Raw genomic sequence first — 15,076 nt, 5'->3', positions numbered from 1 at the left:
GGTCTTTACACTGAAGATTTGAGTCAGGTCCAGTCAACTTACAGGCAAACACTGGAAATCAAGACTGGGTGTCCATCCTTCTCTTTCTCCTCTATTAGGAAGAAATGAGACATGCTTTTTATAAGTTAGACATTTTTAGTTTATTGCCAACTATAAACATGTGAGATTTTACCATTGAAAAAATAATGAAAAAATTCAAGGGCCATGAGCTGTGTCTGGACCACAGGTAGAAGCTGTTTTTCTGCTGCAGAAGTTTTGACGTTGTGAATTTTGGAAGCAGAGCCTATCCCTGTCTGTGACTCACAGGTCTGATTTGCCTCCAGAACAGCAAGGCAGAGGCCAAAGACCCATTGTTGGGATCTGTGGACCAGCCCGCTGTGAAGATGGAAAATTTTCAGGTAACATAAATATTTTCTTTCTCTTATATTTTTTTTTTTAATAAAAATATGTGATTGTCATTAAATTATAAGCATTTAATTAAAGCATACTTCTGTAAGAAATGTTTTAAATTTTCCATAGTGCTCCCTGTAATCCTGAAATATTCCTCCAATATTTATTGTCTGGGACAAACGTGAACTAGAACTAAATCCATAGGCCATCATGTTTTTATGGCTTTTGAAGCATTTCATGTCATAACAATATAAAACATATATTGTCTTTATCCTGTGTCCAGAAAACAAGCGAACAAAAACAACCAAACAAAAACCCAACATCACCTGTGGGAAACTAGGTAAGAATTATAGACCTCAGAAGCTTGTGTTTATAATACCAGGAGAAAAACATGAGATCCAAGAGGTTTAAAAATGTGGCAGTCCACTCTTATTTTACTGCCAGTCATTTTGCTAATCTGAGCTACATAATTGCTTTGCCTGACTGAAAGGAGCCTTTAAACAGACAAGCCAATATAAATACTCAGATAGGAGACAGCTCTGTTTAATAACAGCAAGAGAAGTATAGAAGTATTTGTTTACCTCTGCTCATTTATGTCAAAATCAATTGTAATTAAACAGAAATCCAACCACAGAAGTAGTGCTTTAACTGATTGTTCTCAATAGACATGTCATATAGACCCAGTGTTTAGGACATGCCAAAGCACACATTATTTTTCTCCTGTAATAAATATCTACATATAGTCTTTCCAGTTCTTTAGTAAAGACAATTGCCTGCCTCAAATTAAAACAAACAAACAAACAAACAAACAAACAACAAAAAAGGTAACCCACGATTTAATGTAAATTCTGTGAGGTTTTCTGGTCATATTTTAGGAATTACTGAAGTTCTGAAAAGCAGAGTTAATTGCATTCTCTGTTAGATATTATGTGGCATTTATTGTCCATCTGCTTACACATATGTACAGAAAATACAGATCTTTCATATCTATTTAAGGTATTAAAATTATGAAGCATAACATTATTTTATTAGTCTAAACCAAGTACTGGTGTTGGTGGAGGTTTTTTACATAGAATCATAGAATGGTTTCGTTTGGAAGGGATTTTAAAGATCATCTCATTCCAGCCGCCCTGCCATGGGCAGGGACACCTTCCACTAAACTAGGTTGCTCAAAGCCCCATCCAGCCTGGCCTTGGACACTTCCAGGGATGGGACAACCTGTTCCAGTGCCTCACCACCCTCACAGTAAAGAACAGTGTGTTAGACCAGAGAAATATAACCTGCAGAGAATTTTACATCTTGTTTCATTACTGAGTAAATTCTAAATGGAAATATTTTCAATAATGAACACAAATTCACAACATCAAGAGTGAAAGGAATCAATCTCCTAGACAAGTCAGTATGAACTCTATGTATGCATTCATAGGCAGATCTTTGTCATGAAAAAACAGTTATCAAAGATGTTCTTTACTATTCTCTGTAATGCAGTGAAGAATAACACATTGTAAAAGTGAAGGTATGTTTTCAAACAGAAGGTGGCATACATTTTAAAATGGGTCGTCTGGTTTATTTTTTATTTGAACCTGTTAGCTGATAGCCATTCCAGTCAACTGGATCAAGCTATGAACCATCCCTGAAAATTAATGCTTATTTTTAACTTCCATATTTATAGAAAGGAATTTTAAAAACAGTCAGTTAGAAGAAGGTGTTTATTCAATAGTAAAAACTAGACATCTCCCATTGAAAGAGAAAAAAGGATATCTGAAAGACAGGCTTTCCTAGGACAATGAAAAATAACAAAAGCTACTGACACTTTAAAATATTTAGTGTTATTCATGTACTTATCTAGCCATATTCTTATTTAGTCTTTATCAGTGAACAAATGGCAATAAAAAGCTACATTTTTAAATATTTTGTAGGAAGTTCTTAGAAAAGAATGCACTTGAATGACTATTTATCAGTTCAAATCCTACAAATTATAATGATCTGAACTCTGTCTGCCTTGTTTAATTCCAGATAAAATTTGATAAAATAATTTACAGGTTTTGTGAGGAATAGGATGACATAGGTTTAGGTGTAGGTCTAAGTCTGCACCTAGTTATATATCCAGGCTTATGTATAGGGGAAATCAGACATTAAATATACGTAGATTCATTTATTTACATAAATATATATAAAAGCATATATATATATATGTGTATATACATATATTTATAGTCTGACATCCCATATATGGGAATCTTGACACTTAGTATTAAATTGTATGGAGTACTTCAATACAGACTATAGTGTTCTTCATCCTATAAACATAGTACATAAAATATTTCTTGGAAATATTTGCATGCTGATGTTTACTTTACATTTGTTTTTCTGCCTTGCATGTATGTGTAGTTTAAATAATTAGGGTCCAGTTAAACTGCAGAAAATATTGTATTTATTGACTTGTTTTGTCCACCCTGAGTCACTACTTTAAAAAGTAATAATTCTTGAGCTTCTTCTTTGTTATCATTATGCAAATTTAATATAATTAGTGAGTCAAAATAAGATGTATCTGTTTTATCCTTTGAAAGGAGCCAGCTATCTAAAGCATTAATTAATTAACTTCATAGTGCAATATATTTAGGGTGAAATCAGTACCCATAATTAATTCTGTTCACAATATTTATAAAGAAAGTGTAGGAAATTGTAGATACCACAATAAAAGGTTCTTTTTCTTTTAGCTTGCTATGGAAGGATGGTGTTAAATATAGCTCCTCTGGTAATAGAATAAAATATGTAAGATACGTCTTCTGCTGCACCAAAATACATACCTTGCATTGCATTTTATATGTTGCCAATATAGCTTTCACCCTACACCATCTTTAAATTTCCATCCAGAATATGTTTCCTATCCAGGCGACTGTTGTTTACAGATATCTTGTTTCCTTTTCTTTCTACGGCTGATAATTTAGCAGTTCTATTTTAGTGTATGTTCTCCCCTAAGTGCATAAAGCACTTCTGACTGTTTACCCTTAAAGCTCCAGAGAGTTAGAAAAACCTCTAGACTGCTTCTGTTTATTGTACACACGTGCACTGTTAAGGGTTTATTTTCAACAGGGGGGAGACAAGCCCAGAGATAAAGACCGATGGTGCATATCACTCTACCAGCACATCTTGCTGTACAGCACAGCATATGACCTATTTTACATATATATATTTATATATTTACCTTTACATTGATTCTATTTTCTCGTGTGTACTAATTTGGCCCTTGGTGGTGATAGTTCACTTCGTGTTTGTAGTTTCTGCTACTAGTACAAAAGTCCCTGTTCGATTTTCTTCACTGTGTGCTAGCTGTAGCAGTCAAAATTACAGGCTAATGGCAAGACAAGCAGCTTATAATGTATGATAATCAATACTCAAAATCCGTTCCCTGTGATGTGACATAAAAGAGTGAAATGAAAAGACAGAGATTTTCAGGGCTAGAGCACCAAAGCTCATGCAATGCAGGTGGGCTTCAATTCAAGGACATTCAGTATTTTTTTTTGTTCTTTTTTGCCTTCATATTTAATTCAGTCGCTGCTACGATGTCCAGGGAGCAGAAATGGAGAGTTAGTCGATACAGTGAGTAGAAATGCAAGTATAAAAATTGCTTTAACAAATACAGGAAATGAGAAGGGGAAAAAAGATACAGCATGCAATATATATGTAACATATATATGCTATATGATATATATCTTTCTCTTTTACCTAGAGATAGCCAGTAAGATTTGTATTTTTGTTGGCAGTAATGAATAATCTAAACACTGTGTAAGGCCCCTCCTCATAGCAGTGTATGTGTGTGCACATGTGAAAGCTAAAAATGGAAATCTTCAAACATAACTTGGTTGCAATAAATTAACCTAATGAGTGTTGAAAATCTCAAAGCATAGTTTTTCCCACAGTACTGAATACCTACTGAATAAGTTTACAGTACTTATTTCCAGTGACTGAGAACTTCTCTGATCTTTACCTTTCATCTTGAGTTTGTTCGTTTCAGTCTTAGTTTAGGGAATATTTTTTTTTTAAAGAAATACAGTTCATTTGAGTTTTACAAAAAGAGTCAGTGTCAAAATAGAATTTCCGTGTTCTATATTTCATATATATACATATATATAGATAGTGTTGTCAATGTAGATAGCAGAGAATTGTATATAGATATATATGAACATTTATTTAATGTATTTTAAGAGAATATGACATTACTACCTGAAAGACAGAAAGAGTTTTCCTTCTAGAGATGGCCTTTTTGTGGTATAATGCAATAAACTGTAATGTTTGGGTTATTTTTATGTGAGAAAGGAAGGAGCAAATAGGGATCTTGCTCTGATAGAGTAATTGAAAAGAGAGGATCAGAGAAAATTACTGGTCCATTGATAGTGCAGTTCTGAGCTTTTTATGGTAGCTAACATGCAGCAAGGTTTTATTTTTCTCTTTTGTTATAAAGCAACAAACTTGTTTACAAATATCCATACAAAGGATAGTTAAGCTTACAACATAAAATTTAGTTAGAAAGTTGATTAGTTGTTTAGGTAAACCTTTAAAAGTGCCAGAAGGGTTTTACTCAGCATTGTCATGAATTCCATGTAAGAGAAAAATAACTTCAGATATTGTTAAGGAAAATCCTAAAGAAAAAACCTATTTCTCCTATTTCTGTAAGTCCAGTTTTAAAGCTAGAGGCTGAGCTTGCCACAAATTTACTCTGAAGGATCAGGAAGGTGAGGATGTTTTTAAAAAGATATTGATTTGGTTTTTGTGGAGTTTTATGTTTCTGGGTGGGTTTCCTTGGAGAAGGAGGAGTTTGGTTGGTTGGAGATTTTTTTTTAGAGAGAGACAGAGAGAGCAGCAGTTTCACATGGCTGTTTTAAGCAGCAGCTGTTTGATGCTGTAGAAGCTCTGGAAAACTAGATACAGAGAACTTTAGTGGAGGTGAACTAATGGGTGGAATGAGGTGTATAGCTATGTCCTTCATTTGTATGGCTCCCATTTCATTAAGCAATTGCCACACATATGTTGTGTCTGCGGTTATGCATACCGATGCCATCTCATTCAAGTGAAATAAAATCAGACTCAACAAACTTAAATTTCTTCCTTAAATTCTTTTCAGTTTTACCACTGTGTTACAGTCCCAAGGTTGGGGTTATTTTACTCCTGCTTTTTGTCATGGTAATTTTAATTTTTATTGTATACTAAAACCAGTGTGTGGATTAGTTTTCCTTGGAGATCATAGAATCATTGAATGGATTGTGTCAGAAAGGACCTTGAAATATCTGCCATAGGCAGGAATGTCCATCACTATATCAGGTTGCTCAAGGTCCTGTCCAACCTGACTTTGAAATCTTGCGGTGATGGGACATCCACGATTAATCTGGGAAATCTCTTCCAGCGTCTCGCTACTCTCATATCAAAGAGTTTCTACCTCATGTACAATATAAATCTGCTTTCTTTCAGTTTATGCAGCCCCAGACACAACTGGCTGTCTGGGCTGCGAGAACACACTGCTGGCTCATGCCCAGATTTCATCCACCAGTATCCCCAATCCTTCTCAACAGGTCTGCTCTCAATCCATCCTTCCCCCAGTCTCTGTTGGTACTGGTGAATTCTCCAACCCAGGTGCAGGACCTTGCACTTGGACTTGTTGAACTTCATGATGTTCAACTGGCCCCCACCTCTCAAGCCTGTCACAGTCCCTCTGGATGACATCCCTTCCCTCCAGTGAATCAGATGCACCACTCAGCTTGTTGTAATCCGAGGGTGCACTCAATTCCATTGTCTATCTCATTAATGCAGATAGTAAATAATGTTGTTCCCAATGTGGACCCTGAAGGGGCACATCTCATTATTGGTTTCTGCTTGGACATTGACTGCAACTCTTTGCACGTGACCATCCAGCCAGTGCCTTACTGACCTGACAGTCTGTCATCAAATCCATCAATCTCCAATTTAGCACCAAGAATATTGTGGCTATATAAATACTTAACCATAGCAAAGGCCTGACAAAAGACTTTGCCTTGTTCACTGATGCAGTCACTCCATCGTAGAAAGTCACCAGATTAGTCAGACACAATCGGTCCTCAGTGAAGCCTTGTTGTCTGTGTCTAATCACCTCCCCATCTTCCAAAAATTTTGATACATCTTCCAGGAAGATCTGTTCCATGATTTTACCAGGTACACAGCTGAGGCTGACTCACCTCTATGAATTTTATGTTTAAAGCCTTTTTGTTACATCCTTTCCTCAACAATCACTTTGTTTTGCTGTCCCTGTACCTAATTCTCTCTTGCTTTTGGTATTTTTTCAGGGCTTGCACCAGAATTAGATATTAAAGTCTTCAAGAAAGGATTCACATATACAGAATGACACTTTTTCACACAACTGTATCATTAACAAGTATCAATTCTGAGCAAATTATCCCAGTTTAATATCACTGTGACACAATACAATTTTAGTTTAAGTCCTATTTATTCATATCTTTATAGAAATGTGAAAACCGTTTACACTCTTGGATTCCCGTAGCACCTTTGGTGTTTCTTTTCTCATGTTTCTGCAGTACAATCACCCATTAATCAGGTAGTGATATAAGATTAGTAGGAATTTGTTTTCTAATTTAGAAAGATGATGATTGTTTAAATTCTCCCCATCTTTGGGTCAACATTTTTGTTCTGCTTTTCTGAAGACTTGTTTTATGTCTCTGTATGTGTGTTTCATCCTTATCTTTAAAGGTATACTAACAGTTTTTGCCTAAATGGAACTCCAGGCATTTTTAAAATACTAAATTCCTCAAATAAAATGGGTATTGAACCCGTCTGCCCATTTTGTGAAAGAAAAATGATTAATATCTAAAGATCAATGTATAGTTAACTGAAACCTAGACATGATAAAAGGATTTATTTTATTTATTATTTTTCTTATTCCTGGTAATTGGTTAGAGTTGTGAGTACAAGTATAAGACATTAAATATTGGCCCAAATATAACTATTAAACGTAAATGACACACAAGCCACGGTTTTTAAAACAGAAAGTTTTCTTTGAATTATATAATAGGAAGTATTAAAACTTATGTTCTAAAAGTGCAACAAAGGGATCTCATTTAATTATATTCTTTGAAAGAAATAAGGATATAGAAATCCTACCTGAAAACATCATCAGTTCAAATAGTGTGTCACGGTTTGTCATTCTTCCAAATTGTATGTATTGAGCAAATCCATTTTCACTTACTTGCACCAAAACAATAAAGGGGAAAACTGATTACATGATCCATACTCATGTCTAATAAAATTGCAATATGCACTTTTTGACAAGCTTGTATTTAATACATACTGATGGAAGATTCTAGTTCTCTGTTCTCAGCAGGAAAAGTAGGCTTTTTAAGAAAACCTTTTTATTTTGTGTCTGTCATAGAACATAACAATTACAAATGAAATGGAGGTGACAAAAAAAGAAAAAACAGCTTGCTGATTTTTATGAAGTGTTTGTATTTCCAGGAAGGCAGTCACTGCTCAGTTATTTGATTTGAAAAATTAATCCTTATAATTCCTTTTGAGTTCCCTAAGTACTGTTCCCTCTTTTCTAGTATGAGTTTTACAGAACAAAGCCTAAAAGATTTCTACAGCAGATTAGTTTACAGATGAAGCTCAATTCCACTGAGAATGATTCTCTAATGACCCCTTTATACTTCCATTGGGCTGTGTGAATGCTTTAATATGTGGAGAACAGAGTTAAATAAATCTATTGTCTCAACTAACAGGTTTATGCAAACCTTCTGAAATATTTTAATTATAGCTTCTTCTTTTTCTCCATAATTAAGAAACCAGATGTCAAGTAAGCCCATCACATGATGATCATAGCCTATCCATTAGTCTAAATAAATCCACTTATAATTAGAGTTTTTTCTCTTTCTCCTTTGTTTTGCAGAACAAGAAGAATGTGTTAACTGCACAGATGAATGCAGAGTGCTTGGTCATTCTGACAGGTGTTGGATGCCACAGTTCCCTGCAGCCAGTCAGGCTGAGAATGCAGATTATCGCACAAATCTCTTTGTACCCACAGTTGAAGCTAACGTTGAGACTGAGACATATGAAACTGTGAATCCCACTGGGAAAAAGACTTTTTGTACATTTGGGAAAGACAAGAGAGAGCACACTATTCTCATTGCCAATGTTAAACCTTACTTAAAAGCCAAACGTGCCCTGAGTCCTCTGCTTCAGGAGGTTCCCTCAGCATCGAGCAGCCCAACCAAGACATGCATTGAGCCTTGCACCTCAACAAAAGGACCACTGGATGGTTGTGAAGTGAAATCAGGAGCCTTGGCTGAACCAAGCAGCCAGTACTTGTCAACTGACAGTCAGTATCTATCGCCCAGTAAACAGTCAAAGGACACTTCCTTCATTGCATCAGATCAGATGGCTAGGGCCTTTGCAGACGTGCATTCCCGAGTGAGCCGAGACTCAAGTGAGATGGACTCTGTTCTGGAGCAGTTAGACCGTTCAGCCCGGGATCTAGGCAGGGAGTCGGTGGATGCTGAGGAAGTTGTGAGAGAAATAGACAAGCTCTTGCAGGACTGTCGGGGAAGCGACCCTGTGGCCATCAGAAAGTGAGGGGGAAAATAAGGACAGGCTGGCAGTTGCATTCCTCTTCTGCTGATTGAAAGTAAATAAATAAATAAATTCCCTGGTTGTAACAGAATTACAGGAATGAAGGAAGACCAATGCTGCTTTAAGGCTTTTAGTGAACATCTGAAGTGCCCACAAGTATGTTCTTTTCACTGCTCTTTCTTTTTGACAGATAACACTGGTTTCATTTTGACCAAACTTTCATTAGGACAGAGTCAAGTACACCAAGAACAAAATGAAAGAAGGAAAGACAGTGCCATTTTGACAATCTGATAGGAAGGTGTGAGAAAGATGGACTGGAAATACGTCTGATACTTTAAGACTGTCCTCAATAGCTGATGCTGACTTTACTGTTTACGTATAAACCCCAAGAAAAACAGGGTTGAATAATGCTGATCTGTGGTGAATTTCCAGCAGCCACCACAGGCTTCTACTGAAAGTCCTATAAAGAGTTCTTGTAGTAGTCCAAGCGACGCCAAACATTAACATTCATTTGTGGTAAACATTTATGTACAAAGTTATCTGCCACAAATATGAAAAAAAGAAAAAAAAAAAAATAAATCAAAAAGAACCATTCCAGATCATTATTCAAGAAAGCATATCCTCATCATTAATGAAACACTACATATCATATTAAGGTTAAATGTAAAAGTATATAGTCCATCTTGTCCTGCACACACATAAGCTAATTCACTTGATAAAAGGAAAAAAAAAAAAAAGGATTTTAATATCTATTTAGCATTTTAGTGTCCAACAAAGCTATAAATAGTTAGTGGTGAGTTTTCAAAGAAAAAGAAAAGGAAGTAAAATAAAGTTTGGGAAAAAAAGAGTTACTTTAAGGGTAATACAGAAAAGAAATTAACATTATTAACACTTTTTTATTCATTTGTGGACACTAAAATAGCTCAGGAAAGTGAAAATGTCAGACATCCACAAAAATCACATGGTCATTTAAATGTGCAAATGTAAGAAGATTCAGTGTGTTTACATCAAATGACATATTTTTATTGATTTATTGCAGATTCAGTGCATATGAGCCAAATTGTTGAGTGTATAAGAGCTATATTGTGTATTTTATTAAATTAATATATAGTTGTGTTGCAAAAATATTTGGGCTTATATTGTAAATGGCAAGTGTTGCCTCAGTAGCTGTCGAACTCTATGAGTTTTGTTTTTTCCTGCTTCCTTTTCCCCATGGAATATGGGAAGCAGCGCCTCAGAGCAAAGTCTCTTGTTTAATGTATGGTCTACGAAGTACTGCAGTACATAATCTGTTCAAAATGTGTTTGAGTGAGCTGATGGAGCTAACTGAACAGCCTAGAAATACGTCCATCAGTCATGGTTATGTGCAAGTCCTTGTAGAAGCTTCTATTGCAAACCCATGTTTAATAACAAAAATTACACTCGAAGCAACATCTGGAACCTCCTTGGGATTTTTTCCCAACACATGCAGCCAGCCTGTTCAATGTAGGATATTTGATTGACTTCTTCAGAGATGCCACCATTTTCAAAGTTTTGGTATTAAGTTTATAGAGCTGAAACCTATGCCAATTCCAATGTGGCATGAGCAGTATTTTATCTGATACTTTAGCATGTGCAATTGCTTACTGCAGTTCTAGATAAATACTGCTTATTCTAGGGGGTGTTTTTAGTCAGTTTTTCACTTGATCTGAATAATATTTGCAGAATAACTTAAAATAACTTGGGATATAGTTTCTACTTTTTATTATTGTTTCCTAAGAGTGTTTTTATTGCATTTGAAAAACTCAAAATTACTTTCAGGTGGAATTTAGAAAAGAACAAGTGAACTTCCACAGTACAAGAAAACGCAGAAGAATAAAATGTTTGGCTCAGGATTTGTCCCTTATATATTTCAGATACTCTGCTGGAAATACCACTATGGCACATTGTTTAAAATATATGTATTTGGTTTCTTAAATTTAATCTGTAATTTTAAAATGTTTATAAAAGGGGTTGGCAATCTGAAATACCACAAGCCATAGTTTTTTATCCGTTCAAGAAAAAAGTTGACCCAACAGCCTATTTTAGTTTTGGGATTGCATTTAAATGGTGATTTTAGCTAGTCAGTCCTACAATGAATTGTCTTTGGGAGACAGCAATTCTGACAGTTTGCTTTTGGCTCCTGTTAAAAAAAGTCTACAATTATATGCAAAAGGAAGGATCTTGTACATGTCTTATCAAGCTACTCTCCATGTTTTGGACAATTTATGTATCTAAAATGTGGTGTTGTCTGTGTTATATAATTTTATTTTTTTTTTTTGGCCAGGAGACCCGAGATTGGTTTTGCTTGATAGCTTGATAGCTTGAAATTCCATAGTGGAGAGGATTTCTTATTGTTTGATCAGTCTTTTCTACGTATTTCCGTGGTGCCCATCACTTCAGTGTCTGTGCACCAAGTCTTTAGCTCTGCCAGTGAGATCCATTATTCAGCAAACTCTAAGCCAGTATGTAAATGCAGTCAAGTGATGGAGATTTGTGTATTTTATAAATGATTTTAACACTGAGTAACCAATTGTACAATTCATTGTATGTTTCTGAAGACATAAAACCACAACATTCTGAGAAAGGGCTGTGCCAATGTAAGAGGAATTTACCTTAAGGCTCTCTGTCACTAGTGATTTACTAGCTTTAGCTGTTTAACACATTATCTATATTTAGTAGTGATTATTTATTTGCCACTGTGAGGTAATTCAGAATTCATGACTCACAGCTTTATAGAGGAGTTTAGGAAATCTTGCTTTTCTTTAATTTGCCTTTCAACTGCCTTGTTTTGTAGAACTCTGGCATTCTCCTTCCCAGTATAAGAATATCCCAGGTTAAAAAATTTATTTCACAATTTCAAATGGATTCATAATGAACCAATAAACCAGCAGAGCTTATACAATGTGAGTTGTGCTGGTTCAGTCAAAATTAACATGATTGTCTGTGAAGGACGTACTGCACACAAAAGAATTTAAAGTGTTTTTTCTCCATGGTATCTCTACTATCACTATTGGAGAAAGAGGCAGCAATGAAAGATAAAGTTTATGAGTTATTTCTCTCATTTTTTACACACATGCTTTATAAGACTGAAAGGAAATATCTGCCACAAGATTATAAAAGGAAAGTTGGAGTTGAGGGAGGCAAGTTAAGCAACTAATAAATTTGTACTGTACACTGTGAATAGCAAATAAGGCATTCTGTATCTTTTTAATTAACAAAAGCCAGCAACTGGGAGTTCCTTATACAATTGGCCAATCAAATCAGAACTCAAAATCAGACCCCTTTTTTTTTTTTTTAATTGGCATATTTATGAGGAAACAGAGTCTCCTGAACTGTGATTTTCCACTTAAGAATAGAGGCTTCCCAATCCAAGTTACCCTTAGAAGTCAAACTTTGTTCATAGTGGAGCAAGATACACCATTCAAACAAGCTTTTATGTTGCTTGCTGTCAAATGGAAGGGAAATTGCTGAGGTCAAGGAGGTGTCTGAAGGCTAGCATAACATACACCCACTCATTATTGTTTAACTGCTTTCTTTTGACATGAGGCAGCAATTATTATTGCATTAATTTAAATGGGAGTTTTGGCTATCAAGATTTGTTGACTTGAAGTGTAATTGAATGAAATCTGATTAAGGTTTTGACTTCTCTGGCCCAATTGTGATACAGGTTGGCATTCTCATTTATCAGCCCCTGTCTCCCCATATGGCTCAAAGTTGCACCAATGACTGGTGAATGACACAAAAAAACCAAACAAAAGCAGCATACATTGTATGGATTTTCTCAACCGCTATTGTTTAATGGCTGTGTTTAATGTGACCTATCTGGAAAATGAGGACTACGAATAAAAAGCGATTACTAATAGTGGTGTTGCCTGCTTTTGCATTCATTAACGCAGAAGAAATGTGTTAAACACTGCATACCACAGGGAGCCTGATGGTAATTACTTTGGAAAAGCAACTTGTGGCAATGCGACTGTTACAGCTAGTTATCAGTTTGCCAAAAAAATGACAGTTCCTGCTCCATTTATTAGAAATGTGTAACCGTTTTCTCTCAACAGGAAAGTGGCGAAGAGTTTTCATCAAGCTGGGCAGGTTTATCTTTTAAGCAGCTGATGCACCGAATCCCTACAGGCTGTTATTTGCTCACAGAAACATGGAGCTGAATAAAGGCTATTTTGGTTTAGTACACTGGTGTGAGTTCACCAAAAACATTATAAATGGGGTAGGGTTGTAAGTCCTCAAAGACTGTCAGCCCAGCAGGAGAGTAAACAAATGGAGAAGGACAACCTGAAGAATGCAAAGGATTGGTTTTTGTCTTTTTTTTTAATGTGTCTTTCTTAAGAGTGTGAGTAATTTTATTCATGTTGCTGCAAACAATGTGACAAATTGCTGGGAAAAATATCACTAAGTTCTATGTCTGGTTTTTTGAGTTTGTTGTTATAATTTAACACTTTCATTAACCTCTTTTGTTTGTTTGGGTTTTGATGTCTTTGAGCATTATGATCAATCCCTCAGAATGTGTGGCCCTCTCTGTCTGTTCCTGTGTGATCATAGCAATGACATACCAAATAGTGTAAAGACTGTATACCAGATTTTTTAGGGTTTTTGACTTCTGTTTGCTTGTTTGGGCTTTTTTTAAAAGTAATTAAGTATATAGACATTGGTTTTGACTAAATAGAATTTCAGTTTGTTCAGAATACTACAGGTATTACGAAGGTGCGTGCTATTTCTGCAGACCCAATTACTTTTTACCCACTGCATTTGTTCTGCAAGTCTCCTTGCCAGAAAAAAAACCAGCTGCATCCAGTTAGCTTCCCATCCTAGGCACTGAAACACAACAATGTTATCTCCCCTTTTTCCTGCTAGTATATTCGTCTTTCTATAGGCTGATTTCCAAAATCTAGCAAGCCACTGTCTGCAGAGTCCTGACAGAATGTACCTTATGCTACTGATGACCTCACTGGACATGGGATGTTACTTTTACTGTCTTCAACTGTGGGTGATTCAGAGCTTGGCTGGATCCACAGTATATGCAGAACAAGTCATAAACCATCCTGGCTTTTCTTTACCCAGAATACAGAGTCATTGATTTCTTATTTGGAAAGTGGCCAGTCTGTCAAACAGAGATTCTTAGATCTCCTTTAAGCCAACCACGTATTACTGCTTCAGGGTGTTCACTCATGGGATAAATACCCTATCCTTATCCTTTATTGAGTCTAAGACGTGGATGCAGCTGAAAGCTTATTTCTTCAGTTAGTAATGTTTCCCTAAAAATGAAATTTCTCCAGTAGAAAGAACAACTGTCTGCTGTATGCATATTTTGATTTGTGAAAGGTCACCTTAGTTTCAGCAGGGCATGAAGAAATGGATCAGGGAATTAATGAGCCATCTAAGAATTTTGTGAGATGTATATTCCGTAATGCATATATTACGATTCAGGGAAAAGAGCACGGCATCTTGGTTTATTTATTGTTGATGGTTCTTGATAATGCCTGGCTCACAAAAATATTTAGTTCAAATTTTGGGGAAACATTTTTCTCTGCCTGGGAGACAAATTATTTTTAATATTTTTAAGAAGATTTTTTTTCCCAAATACATACTAGTCAAATGTTGCCACTTTGTTACTTTTTGAAAATGGTGTTCTGACGTGGTTCTCCCATTTAGGTCCTCTAGGCTAGAGATAATACCTTTGGTTTGGGCAAGACTCCAAAATGTCTGTAAAAATTCTGATATTTATCTTGGTAAGAGTTAATAGTATAGGACTAGCTTGGAACAGCAGATGATTGGACAGCAGATTCATATTTTGACCTACTGAGGAATGGAATAATGAAAATTCAATTTCTGAAAACATATACTTTAATACTTTGAACACTAGCTCTATGGAAATTTTATTATAGTGCACCTACTGAACTGCTACCAAGGAACTAGGGAAACAGTTAGCCAGTAATCCTCAATGTTTTCCAAGTTAAAAACAACACTGGAGTTGTGTCTGGAAATCAATTGATTGCTGTCATAGTACAGAAATGTCTGCAAGAAATACTCCTTAACAAATTTG

At 35.6% G+C, this 15,076-nt stretch overlaps 1 protein-coding gene across 1 annotated transcript in view; it reads left to right on the top strand.

Moving 5' to 3' along the window:
- Positions 1-13,422, top strand: part of PCDH17 (protocadherin 17) — a 100,658-nt gene extending 87,236 nt beyond the window's left edge. The window contains exon 6 of the mRNA XM_017733653.1: positions 8,321-13,422. Within this exon, the coding sequence (XP_017589142.1) occupies positions 8,321-9,003 (683 nt within the window). The 3' untranslated portion in view covers positions 9,004-13,422. The remainder of the gene's footprint in view (positions 1-8,320) is intronic.
- Positions 13,423-15,076: the final 1,654 nt, after the last annotated feature.

The sequence above is a fragment of the Corvus brachyrhynchos genome, unplaced genomic scaffold, assembly GCF_000691975.1.
Source record: "Corvus brachyrhynchos isolate BGI_N302 unplaced genomic scaffold, ASM69197v1 scaffold202, whole genome shotgun sequence".
NCBI classification, from domain to species: Eukaryota; Metazoa; Chordata; class Aves; order Passeriformes; family Corvidae; genus Corvus; species Corvus brachyrhynchos.
Note: the sequence above shows the minus strand (reverse complement) of the source record. Positions and strands in the feature narration are given on the sequence as shown.